Here is a 13,257-nt window from a genome sequence, read left to right as displayed (position 1 = left end):
AACAAACCAGCGGTTGCGGAAGATCAGCAGTCGAGCTGCCTTAGCTCAGTAGCTTTCTGTTGATATCCTAGTGGGTTTTAAAGAGTGTACGGTAAGCAGGGAGGTTTTTAGCCTCTCATTTTCATATTTTCTCATTTTGTTAAAAGGAATTTGACAAATAGTCCAGAGGACTGGATTTGTATTGGTTGCATCGGTTACATGTCTACATGTAACATTGCAGTTACATGTCAATCTGTTTTAATAAGTATTATTAGCTCTTATTTTAGAATTATTATTATTATTATTAAATGTTTTTAAGCTGAAGTGTTGCTGGCCATAAGGAATCAAAAAAAGAACATTCATCTCATCAAGTTTGTAGATTGCTTTTATAACATGACATTTTTCTGTATGATCTGTTTTTACTCTTGAAATAAAGAGGTGTATTTTAAATGCCTTGTTTGTGGTGCTTGTTGGGGAAGTATGAGTAAAGGGCTTGACGTGGTTGTGAGATGTTGCCTAAGGGTGTTAGTGTTAGCTCTTTGCGTGTGAGTGATGTTTGGACAACTGAAGAATCAAGTCTGATCAGCTGTCGGCTGTGTTGTTTGTTATGCTGAATCGCCCCCTAGTGGCAGCCTTGTGCTCATGACAGATACAATTATCCCTGATCATGTAAAGTATTCACAACCAAGAGGCTGAGTCAAACTGTGATTTGCTTACTTGCCATAAATTACAGTCAGACTTTCCAAACGTTTAACCAATTGGCTGATATGTTAAATGGGTTAACCCATAGACGACCTACGATAGACTCAATTAGCTGAGCCATTAGGAAGTACATTGAACGTGACACAATTTATGGCATCAAGCTGCAGTAAGGTATAAGACACGTGTAATAAAAGTTTACCACCACTACACATTTGTCAACATTTATTAAAACATTATTAGTTCCTTCAGAATGGGTGACACAAAGTGACACCTGTGCACGCACACAAACAAACAAAAATTCAGTATTAAATGAAAAAAGCCACGTGTTCCCGATACAAGTATATGTTGTACAAACCTCAAGGGCAGTATTGTCAAGTACTATAGAATCATTAACTGTCTGAACATTACACACTTTGATAATGTTATAAATATAACGTCTGAAAGCTCCTGGGTGGAGTTTTTAGCTGGATATGAAACAGACTGAAATTACAAGACCATCAGCATAAAGACTGACCTTTTCTGTATTGTTGTTTTTAATGCCTGCAACTTCTGCTTCAGGGTAGACAGGTGTCAGATTAAGCCACGAACAGCAAGCTGCAGAAACAGCTTTATTTTGATTATCCATGGTTCTCAAAGAGTGATACACTAAACCGGTGGTTTCCAAACCTTTTTCTGCACCCCCTTTACGAGAGGAAAACATTTTCAAGACCCCCTCCCCGTCCCTCTCCATAATTACAACATACAATTACATTGTCAGTCATGCTCTTTGCTATCAAATTCCTACAATTTTAGAATTTATTTCAACCCTTGGCTGTGAAAGGCACAGAACAGAACCTCCTTTGTATTACAACAAACAAAAACAAAAACAACTAAAGCCACTTTCAGAGAGGAAGTAATTAAAAGTGATACTGTAACATGAGACTTTCAGATTTGCAACGTCTGGTATAGATTCACTTTATGTCTTGTATTTATTATGTCTTGTATTTACCTGGAAGTCCTCTCACAAAATGTGCAGTTGTGAAAATGGAGTCATAACTCCAGGCACCCTCTAGGGGTCCCAGACCCCACTTTGGAAATCATTGCATCAGGACTGTCGAAGATTTGAAGAAAAGAAATCTTGCTTCAAAAATGATTGATAACAAAAGTCGACTTCGACGATGGGACACAGTCAGCAAAGAGACATGAGTTGCTGTTACCAACAGGATCACAAACCAAACATTTTCCAGAGAGATTTAAGTTTTCAATATGCATGATTCATTTCCTTCAGTCATCTATAATGGAATCAAATATAAACTAGCATTTCATCTGGTTATTAAGGGAAATTGCAATGTGCTTGGTGTACTTGTTTAGACTCAGCCTTTCTTTTTGACAAACACGAAGGATCGTAAATAAGTATTTTCGTGATTTGGACTCACTTTCCTACAACCCAACCAAGTCCTGGGCTTGTTGAATTGTCAGCTGGCAAACATTTAAGGGTAAGTTGTAGGTATTGCATCAGATTTTTGTTGTTAAGAATCGGCTCACACTTGTTGCTCTTGAAGAAGACGCCTTGGTCTTCTTGGTGAGATTACTGCGAGCATCCTGTCCAGCCAGGAAGTAAAGGATCGGGTCAAGACAGCTGTTAGCGCTGGCCAAGGGTCGGGTCACTTTGTAGGCCACACTGGAGGCCTCCAGCAAAGTACAGCTGATCTGTTGAACATATATTACACACTGAGCTCACATAGTCTTTATAACTCATTCAACTTAAAAGTGATTGACCTCTCACCTGGGCTGGATTGAGCTGCCTTAGATATCTAAAGGAGTAGTAAAGACTCCTAGTGAGGTGGAAAGGGAGGAAGCAGAGCATGAACGTTCCCAGCACAATGATGATCATCTTCACTGATTTCTGCTTGGTGCGATTAGCTGAGAGACCCCCTCTCTCGCCATCGGGTCCCCCATCAGAGCCCCAGCCTGGCTCCAGAAGTTTCCGCACCATAAGACCATTGCACACCATCACCACCATGAAGGGCACGGCAAACATGAGAACTGATATGATCGAGCTGTACACCAGGAAGTCATCAAAAAGCTCTGGGCTTGTGGTGTCGTAGCAGACCCGCCCAGTTTTGCGATCCCTGATAAAGGAGAAATGGATGAAAATTGGTCCAAAGGAGATAGGGGTGATGAAAGAGGGTCATAAACTGTAATGGGTTAAATAGTCAGTTGTTTGTTCATCCTGTGAGTCCTGTTAAAGTCCACTAAGAAAAGGTGCTTGGTAGAATTTGTGTGCCACAAAAATCAATAGTCGAAAGATTCACACAGTAAAAAATAATTGATTAAGCTGTGAATTAAAGGACAAAGAACACCTGTAGTGAAAGCACGAAAGAAGGCAATACATAATTCAAACAGGAAGAAAGAGAAATAACGTTTTACTCTTTTTAATCACCTGATTCTTGAGAAGTACAGAATAGGTGCCTGGCAGAAAAAAACAATGGCCCACACAGCCACAGATACCAGTCTGGCCCGACGTGCACTGACCCAGCTCATGGAGCGGACTGGGTAACAGATGCCAATGAAGCGATGTAGACTGATACAGCACAGGAAGAGAATAGAACCTGCGAAAATCAAAGAAATGTATTAACATCTTTTTGTATGCCATGTTTAGACTTCCGATCAGTACACATTAGAAAGTAAGGATTTTCTGAATCAGTGGTGTCTTTTTTAAGTATTAGTGAAATCACATCTCCATATTGTTGGGTAGTCTTGTTGTATTTCTCATTTTGTGTATTTCAGAGTTTAGATTCCCTTTATTGTTTTAGTTTGGCTCATTCCTTCCTGTTGTTGCTTGTTTCCCTTGTGTGTTTCTTTGTGTTAATGATTCCTAATTGAGTCTTCAGTGTTTCCTGTTTTATTTTGTCTTTTTTTTTTTTATCCTTGTGTTTCTCTACATTCTACTGTGTGCAGTCAGGTGTGTTTCACACTGATTGGCTCTGATAGAGCCCAGGTGTGGGGAGCTTTTATAACCCCTCAGTCTCCAGTGCTCTGTACTGACTCATTAGAGGTTGTTTGTGTGTTTTCTGAAGTTGTCAGTGTGTATATATTAACACCACCTAAGATCTTTGTGTGTCTTAGTTTTCAATCGCCTGCTGCCCAGTATATAACTTGGGACGCTGGACAGTACATTTCAGACTCCAGCCTTTTGTGTTATGTTTTGTGTTTCTGGCAGCCTTTCCCTTTTGTTTCGTGTTTTCTGGCTCTCCTGCACAATTTTGGTTTCGATCAGCTGCTTGGTGGCAGTGGTTTAGTTAATTTAGTTTAGGAAGCCTGTTATGGCTCTATACCGTTACATGTTCTTTCTTGCCCTCTCCAATCTATCGCCTACGATTTAATGGTTATCCTTCTGGGATAACCAGAAGGATCCTCCTTTAAACGTGCCAAGGTAGAACTGTACCGTATAAGTTGGCATAAAACAGGAAGCGTATGAGCTTGCAAAGTGGTTCAGAGAAGGGCCAGTCGTTCTCATCTGCGTAGTAATAGACGAGGAAGGGCAAGGTGAAGATGTAGAGCGTGTCGCACATCGTCAGGTTGAACATGTAGATGGTGGAGGGCTTCCAGCGCTTAGTGCGGAAGATCACAAACAAGGCTGTAGCATTCAGTGCCAGGCCAATAACAAAGACCAGGGCATAGCTGACAGGAAGGAGAATATATTTAAAATCCTCGTTGAATTTGCAGTAGAAGGCGCTGTAATTGCTGTGGTTGGTGGCCATCTTGGTTGTGGGAACACCTGTATAAAAGATACAGAGGAAAAAAATTATGACCACCACTAAGGTTATTACAATACAGGAACAGACTATGTTGGAACAAAGCAAATAGGAATGACTAGACGACTTGCCTCAGCAGTTTATAACTTGAGTCATCTTATTCAAAGTCAATGTGCGTTTCACAGAGGTCTTGCTGAGTGGATAGTTGAGTAAATGAGAAAATATTTTGAGATAGAGAGAAGAAAAGCACCACATGTAACTCTAAATCCCTTTTTCTCAATGAATAAATGAACATATAGATGTAATAATACTGTTCCACCACCTCAACAAAAAAAAAATCATTTACAATAATTCAACATTACTGCAACATAAATAAGTAGGTAAACTTATTGGTCCAACAATCATCGAATGTCAATATTTTCCAACGATTTCAAGAATCTTTGCTGCAGAGGACTCAGATAAAGACTTTGTGTCTACAAGAAAAAAAAAGTTTACTTTGTGTTGCTCTAAACCAGAGACGCAGCGTTTATCCTTGTACTTAAATTCCAAGTTGACCAAAGGCTGCTGACTGTGAGAGGGAGAGACAGAGGAATACCTTTATAACTCAAACCAGACCTTGTTTTAAAACTATGCTTCTTTACCCTCAGCAATGACTGCTGCATTTTTGTTTCACTTAACCTGGGTCTCTCTCTCTCTCTCTCCACTTTTCTTTTTCATGACAAATCTGTCTTTTCTTTCTGACAAACTCAAGATCAAACCGGTCATGTGAAGCGTGTGACAGAAATAACAGTGCATGCACACTTACTTGTTTCTTAGGTGCCCTAACCTACAGTGCTCTCTTGTTTCTACATTACTTCTCCAAAATGCCTCTAACTCACTCTGCCTGGACCCCTTTAAGCCCACCTTCTTTTCTCTCCAAAACAGCGGCAGGTTTAACAGATAGCATGTGGTCTATTTTGTGTTCCCTCAAATTCGTTGACCTGAGGTGTACATGCAATACCAAGTCAGAGCAACCGGATGACCTACCTACAAATATCCCGAGAAGTAAACTGTAGTATAGTTTGATCCCACCTTACTTACCTTACTTAAGATGAAACACTTAAAATGTGAAAATGTTCAAACTGCAGTGCTGGTAGGCTCGTGGTTTGAGCATGTACCCCATGTAGAGAGGCTGTGATCCACAAGGTAGGCGGCTAAGGTTTGAATCCAACCTGTGGCTCCTTTATCGCATGTGAATCTCTACTCTCTCTCTCTTTACTGTCTTATCTCTAAAATAAAGGGGCATAAAAAACCCCCCAAATAAACCTTTAAAACAAGAAAATACTCACCCTGTATAAATGCTTTTATCTTTCAATGACAAGCTCCTGTTCACCGTGTGTAATGTTTCCTCATTCTTCATGAGTAGATACGGTGTGGTTATGTCTTTAAGAACAACCTGCGGAGGTGTGTGCTAGTCTAACAAGTTGTTGCCTGTATGCAGCAGTGCGTCTACAGTTGGCCCCGGAGGCTGTTGGTCTGTTGGTCTTTCTGTCAAACGGACAATTACCCAGACAGAAGTCAACATCTGCAACTGTTCAAATATTGGTTTTCCTTATGCTTGGTAAACAAAACAAAACAAAAAAACAAATTTAAGGCTGAAAAACTAAGAATTTATCAAAATTCTCTTTTAGCTATTAAAAATAATAAAGTAATTTGGCCTCCTAAATTCAGTTTATAGATTTGTGTTGTTTGGGGTTTTTTTTGACAGGGGCCATGCACAACCCAACTGTTCAGTCAGACTATTAAACTATTTTTCAGATGTGTTTGCTGGACAGGATGATCTTAAAAACATACATTACAAATGCAAACATTGACAAAAAAGGTATACCACTTAAAAATGACACACGTGTAACTCCTGAATAACAACATACATTGTCTTAGTTTTCCACATCAGTTTGAAGCCAAAAAAGATCTACACCAAGGAAATGAAAAAACTTCATAAAGTGTCACTTGGAATGTTTGATTTTAAACACCATTACCTGTGACTTCACAGCCCTCAGGCAAATGTGCTCAGTGGGTTTCTTCACTAATAATCTACTCATTCTTCTACATTCAGTAGAAGTGTTTGACTGCTAGTAGAAATCTTACCTTAATATGGCTCAAACTTGTCGATAATCCTAAGCCAATACATAAGAGAAATCAAAAACCCAAAGCATCCTGGCAGTATCCTAAGAAATACAAAATGATTCAACAACGCCCCTCAGCCATTTCCCCCGTTCCACTGGAAGAGTTTCATGCAGGGGTGTTAGGAGACGTGTTTGGTTCCTCAAAACGTGAGTTGGTGTTTGTGTGTATGTGTTTGAATAAGTGTGTGTTAGTTTGGAAGAAAAGGTGAGAAAGGGAACTTAATGTTTTACCTGCCCCAGAAACTTGGTGTATTAATGATTACTTGGCCCTCAGCCTTAACCTTGATCATGGCACGTCCGAGGCCTGAGTACAACACTGGTTCTTCGAGCTCTTTCATTTTTACGTTTTTATTTTGTTTGAAGTCTTTGTATATCTGAAAGTAGTGCTTCCAAATACAGTACTTTTTTTTCCTCAACAATTGTTTGTTACTGTAAGTCCTTGTTACCTTGAAACCTGCCAGAGGTGCTGCTTGTCAACAAACAGGCAGGCAACTGCTTGGGGCCCGAGACCAGTATGGGGGCCCCACAGAGCTCACAATCTTAAGCCAAAATTTACAAATTTCACTAAGGGACCCCCCATCTAACAGCACACAATCTTGTTGCACTGCATTAAAGCTGGGAAAAACAGAGCTTGTCAATTAAAGTCTACAAAGAAAAAAGTAGAGGAATTATCCTTCTATGGAAGATGAAACCCATCAACAGGAAATAAAGAAAAAGACGAGTAATCGTTAAGAAAAGAGCAGACATGATGGTGATGAACTTTGGTTGGTTGGAGGGAAAAGTATTTCTGGACATTATTTTCTGCATTTCTTTCCATCAGTATTAAGTAAGTCTTGGCTGTGAGAGCTCTGGGCAAATTACGTTTTAAAAAACTGGGGCTGCACAATGGAATGGTGAGGGGTGATGCCGTTTTCACAAGAAAGCAAACAAACCTAAGACAAGATAAGTTATTAATGGGGAAATTTGGGTGTTGCAGCAGCAATACAGAAATCATAGTAAAAAAAAGAATACAATAGTAACATAAATACAAATTTGAAAAATAGTATGAGTAAATATAAATAGAAGAATATACATAAACCTCATGTAAAGTATGTACTCATCTGCAAAATGTCCTGGAATGTCCCCAGCTAACGTTTGAAACTGTAAATGCTACATGCATTCCTTTTACTGTGTTTGATGTTTATGAATTAATGCTGCTGTATTAATCTGCACGTTTCATTTTTACTGCCGTTTTTCAAGATTGTGCCAATTTTAATGAATTTACTGTATATGGTTTGTTAGTTTAATCTAAAACAATGCATTATTTTCTACATTATCTGTTTATATCATTGCTTATATGCATATTTTCATCTCCAGATGTATTTTTTTTAGCTAATCCAAGATGCTTAGTTTAAGTAGGAGAATATATTTGTTCTCTGAGGCTAGTTGATAAATCAAGAGATGGATGGTGGTACAATATTTCCCTCTGAGATGTTGTGGAAGAGGTAAAAAAACTGATTCAATATTATCTTATGCACATACTTTATATTTTTTTGTATCATACTTTGGCAAAACATTTCAACATATAGCTTACAGGCTGCACAAAGATTCACAGACACTTTATCGAACCATGTCCCATGTCTTCACTCTCCACTGGGATGCATTCCTTTTTTTTCCACTCAGCACAGCTTTGCACCCAATTCAAATGAACCCAATGACCCCGCTGTATTAACTGTCTGATGCATGGTAGACTTTTGATGTAGGCTATTAGACAATGGCACAATACACACATGAGTTGCATTGTTGTTATTACTAGGATTTATATTCGTAGCACCTGAAAGACAGGCTTTATCAGCTTTTTCTTTACAATTGTTTGCAAAAAAACCCCCCTGCAAAAACAAAGTGTCTCAATTTGAATCTTTTTCGATCTGTCTTCAGCTTTTATTCAAGATCCTGCTCTCCAAGTCCTAGTCGGTCCTAGTGTGTGATCGATTATTCTTCGATCGACTGCGGATTCTTGTTGCTATGCAGGTCTGCGGGACGCAGCCTCATCCTGTCAGTGTCAGGCTTTTTTTTCTTCCTCAGCAGCAGCTTTGAAATAAGCATGCTGCCCAGAGAAGGCATAGTCCAATTTTGTGGAATACAAACGCACTAAGTATCCCGTCCCGTCATTTGAAATAATCTAGATACAAATGTTGATCGAGGTAAAAAAAAAAAAAAAGAAAGAAAAAAGAAAGAAAGAACAAAAAAGGATGTCTTTCTTCTGCCGCTGTTTATCATTATTGCAAACCAGATGTTATATAATTCTGCGCCACTTTGGGGCGCAATTGGGCTGAGTTCCTGAAGGGGTTCCCCATTAATGTCTCCCCCATCCCTTGCCTCTGCTTTTCTTCTCCTCCTGCTTCACAACACAGTACAGTATACCAGCCTTCTACCAATACGAGTCTCTCCTCGCTTCTTCACTTTTTCTTCTCTATAAACCAGATATTTGTCATCATCATGGCCGCCGGAGTACACATTTAACAACTGTCCTTCTTCCCTGTCGTCTTGATGGGGAATTTTGTTTGAGGAAACAAAATATTTGCCCAACACTTATTTTGGATTTCCTCTTGGAATTACAATACATCTGACAAGGGAAATACCATTCATGTCAATACTCCAAAATGCAGCCACCGCCGAGGAAGGTGAGTGAGTCCGTTATGTTTAAACCGGGCTGTAACAGACGATAGGGGTGAGATAACAGAACAGTAACCTGAGCTGTGGATGTTGAGTTTCACTAAAAAAACGAACTGAATACTGCAGGTTAACGACATGAAATTGGAGTAGAAAAGACCTCTGCTTGCTAACGTTAGCAGCGTTTGCTAGCTAGGTTAGTCGATAACCTAGTGACATTAATCTGCCCAGCCGTAATAGCGAGCGCGAGCCGTCAAACGTCAGATAGCGTTAGCATGTGGGGGCTAACGTGAAACGACAAAGCACCAGAGCAAATTTATGATTATGTGCTTTCTTTCATTATCCTTATTTAGTAGCAATAAGTTTTAACTGAAAAAAAAACAACAAAACAAATACACGGTCATATATTCCCGTTAACTTGTGTCATCGGTGTTAAAGCAGTCGAGGTTAGCATCAATTATACTGCGCTGATTTAAAGATGTTAAAAGGACAGGACAACACAAGCTGCAGTTTTTACCACATTATTTCATTAAACACTGAGCTGACACACACACACACACACACACGCACACGCACATATACACTGAGGAGACATGCTTGCAGTGATCATATCTGATAGCCCTCCTGACTTACTAATTATGTATATAAGGTGGGTAAGGTCCAAAGTCACCCATATATTTCAATTTTGAATGTGATGGAGTGTGTATGCGTGTTTTGATGCTGCCTTTCCTTTCAACAAATGTGTGTCTGTGTCCTCAAATAGATGCATGAGAGCCAATTAGTCGGCTGTGAACCTAGCTGCACACTTTTCTCTTAATTACCACATATTCCCCCAGTGCCATTTATACTGTCGGTTTCACACACACACACACACACACACACACACACACACACACACACACACACACACACACACACACACACTCACTCACTGGCCTTCAACATGTCATATCATGTCTCTAAAACACAGACACATTCATCACTGATGCTGCACAGAGTCTGCCTCGATTGTTTGTCTTGAACCTGTGTGTGATCAAGTGCAGCTTTATGTTCACTAAAGTTTGACCTGATTGGTCAGCTGTCAGTCCCCCTTTTCCAATCCAATTTTCTGTGAAATGCTTCCAGGAGTAAAAGGGAATTAGTAAAAGTACTGATGTGTTTACTCTCTGCCAGTGTGGCTGACACACTTCTACTCAGCCCTCCAGCTTCCACAGCCAGAGTATTATCAGTATTTGGCTGTGAGATACTAATAATTTCACTCCCAGTGCGACACATACGGGCCCTTAAGCGTTTTGTCTGTGTCTCAGCACATCTGCTTACAGATTGAGCTTGTTTGTCTCTCATATAAACTGGCGTTAGGAGGCTTGAAATAAAGATGGCTGCTAATAAAGGTGACGTAAGTTATTACAAAGCCACAAAAACATCTTTCTACCCTATGAATCAACTAACGTGTCGTACACGTTTTTTTTAGTCATTCGTAATTCAGTTCATACAGAACAAGAAGCAAATTTGCTGCCGTACATTCATTGTTCTGGGGGGGAAAAAAATTAAAAAATCATCATTCATCTTGATGTTGACTTTAGTAACTGTTCCCAACCTCGTTCTATTGAATATCATAAAAGTCCTGTACCAGACAGCTTGTGTCTCATGTTTTACCTGTGAGGAGAAAGTTTTACAGATGTTTTTTTATTATTATTATTATCAGCTGTTTTCGGGGACATTTAAAGTTCACTAATATGTGTTTGTTTGACACCAAACTGCACCTGTTGTGCGCTAAGGTTGGCTGCTGCAGCTCACAGTCTCTCAAAGCCTGAGAGCCTATATAGGAGAAAACCTTGAAGCAATGACTTAGTCCAGTTTATATGAACGCTATAGGAGACCTCTTCATACCAGCTTGGCCTTTGAAAGTTGTGATGAACACTTAGAGGAATCCTGAAGTGAACAAAAAAAAAAAGTGCTAACAGCGAAGTGGTGGCTCAGCGTGCAGCGCTCCTGATCGCCTGTCACTGCTGAAGAAGATTGTGGAGCCACTCAGACGATGAACTCTTTAAGGTTCATACTGAGATTTGTGGAGTGTTCATGCAGGTGGGGATTCATACAGGTTTAGTCTTTATGTTTGCCTTTATACAGCTGTGACAGTGTCAGTGGTAAAGGCCTACCTGCTGCATCAGCCAGCATGGCAGCTCTGCTCCTTTTCCACAACCTTTCTTATACTCAGTATTGCTTTGACCTTGCCTCACTATTAACACCACCATGTTGCTTTAACGGATGCTTTCATCCTCTTCCTCTCACTGACCGCCTCTCTTCAATCCGCACTATCGCTCGCTTTATCCTTTCCCCTCCTTCTTCTCCATATTCCCCCCCCCTTCTCTCTTTTCATGCATTTTCTCTCCCGTCTCTCCGTCACCCTTTTTGCCCTTCCATTTTGGCGCCCTCTCTCGCTGAGGTTTTTCTGATCAGTGAGGTGAAGTCCCCCCCCCCGATAATGTGATGAACCACTCCCTCCTTATCTTCAAAGCACGAGAGAAAGGAAGTCTGCAGTGTGTGTGTGAGAGAATGAGAGAGAGAGAGAGTGTGTGTGTGTGTGTGTGTGCTGCGTTGTTGATTGTTTTGTCTAGAACAACCATGAATTTACCCACTGTTGCTCTGGTGAATAGCTGATGGATTAGACCGACAATACACAAAGACCATCACAGTGACTTTGGAGAGAGAGAGAGAGAGAGAGAGAGAGAGAGAGAGAGAGAGAGAGAGAGTGTGTGTGTGTGTGTGTGTGTGTGTGGTGTGGTGCATAGTAAGGGTGAACTGTAGCTCTGTTGACTGTTTGCCTCAGACTGTGTGAATCATTGCAGGTTATAGCCCTTGCTCTAAGCACACACACGATGAACATGGAGTGTGTCTGTTTTGAAGGGCTTCTATTGGCTGCACAGTTCCTCCTGTCACCTCAGACTGCAAAGAGCGTTCTCCAGAATCCCCATCACTGCCCTGACACTGACTGTTACAGTGATGGCTATTACACAAGAGTGTGTGTGTGTGTGTGTGTGTGTGTGAGAGAGATACAGAGAGGACACGTGAATTGATTGATTAATTCTTTGTTTGTCTGGCGTTTTTTATTTGTGTTGAAGCCAATGCTTGAAAAAAAGGTATTTGAAGATGTCACCTAGAGCTCTCACAACTTGTTAAAGGTGTCAGTATATTTGAGGTTTTATAGAGACCTTCCAAAGCCTTGTGGCTGTGCTCACAGTGTATATTTAGCACTTTTGTGTGGACTTTGGTTATTTCATGCGACATTTAACCGATTGACAACATTTGGCCACTGAGCAGGGACTCACGCGTCTGAAACGTTTAAGGTCGTCATACTTCTTCAGCAAGGACTGAGCGTATTTTCTGTACTATCGTCTCACCTATAGATTATTGATACAATACTCATCCTAACTGACTGATTCAACAAAATGACACATCCTTTCATTGACTTGTCTTTTTTTTTTTTTCCTCCAGGTCAAAGTGACCCAGGAGCTGAAAAATATGCACACGGAGCAGATGACAAGACTGCACTTTAAACACCAGACTGAATGTGACCTGCTGGAAGACATGAGGTAAGACCATCTGTAGAACACGTGCACAGTGCTGCTTTTTAGACACAGCATGAAAACAAAGAGCTTCGGAGAAGTTTACATCTGGTCGTTTTTGCACAGTATGGAAATGACTGAGGGAGAGATCAGTGACTGATACACAGCTCAAAGGGTAAGACATTCACCGTGGGTGTTTGGGTGAGCTGGAAGGAAAAAGGAGCCCTTCTGGGAAGAATTTTTCCTGAAGCGTTTTGCACGGCTTTGACTTTGCAAAAGCATCCAGAAAGCTTTCTTTTTCTGTACAAATAACTTTCCGAAGGAATATTTACTTAATGAGGAATTTTTTTTTTTTTAGCAATTCCGGCGGGGAACATCGGCCACTCAGCTGTGATGTTCCGCCACTGAGAGTACGGAAAACGTTGCAGTAAAAAAAAACAAAAAAAACCCAGCTCT

At 40.4% G+C, this 13,257-nt stretch overlaps 2 protein-coding genes across 2 annotated transcripts in view; one reads left to right on the top strand and one right to left on the bottom strand.

Moving 5' to 3' along the window:
- Positions 1 to 2,102: 2,102 nt before the first annotated feature.
- On the bottom strand, positions 2,103 to 4,424 carry p2ry2.1 (purinergic receptor P2Y2, tandem duplicate 1; the record flags this gene model as incomplete). The annotated part of the gene is made up of 4 exons (XM_079354750.1): positions 2,103 to 2,370; positions 2,447 to 2,792; positions 3,104 to 3,272; positions 4,109 to 4,424. 4 exons carry the CDS (start codon positions 4,422 to 4,424, stop codon positions 2,176 to 2,178), a joined length of 1,026 nt encoding a protein of 341 aa, XP_079210876.1. The 3' UTR covers positions 2,103 to 2,175.
- Positions 4,425 to 8,886: 4,462 nt separating this feature from the next.
- Positions 8,887 to 13,257, top strand: part of fchsd2 (FCH and double SH3 domains 2) — a 56,566-nt gene continuing 52,195 nt past the window's right edge. Inside the window, exons 1-2 of the mRNA XM_079353219.1 lie at positions 8,887 to 9,246; positions 12,731 to 12,828. Of these exons, the coding sequence (XP_079209345.1) occupies positions 9,226 to 9,246; positions 12,731 to 12,828 (119 nt within the window). The 5' untranslated portion in view covers positions 8,887 to 9,225. The remainder of the gene's footprint in view (positions 9,247 to 12,730; positions 12,829 to 13,257) is intronic.

Source organism: Symphodus melops (assembly GCF_947650265.1).
Source record: "Symphodus melops genome assembly, chromosome: 10".
In the NCBI taxonomy this organism is placed as follows: domain Eukaryota; kingdom Metazoa; phylum Chordata; class Actinopteri; order Labriformes; family Labridae; genus Symphodus; species Symphodus melops.
Note: the sequence above shows the minus strand (reverse complement) of the source record. Positions and strands in the feature narration are given on the sequence as shown.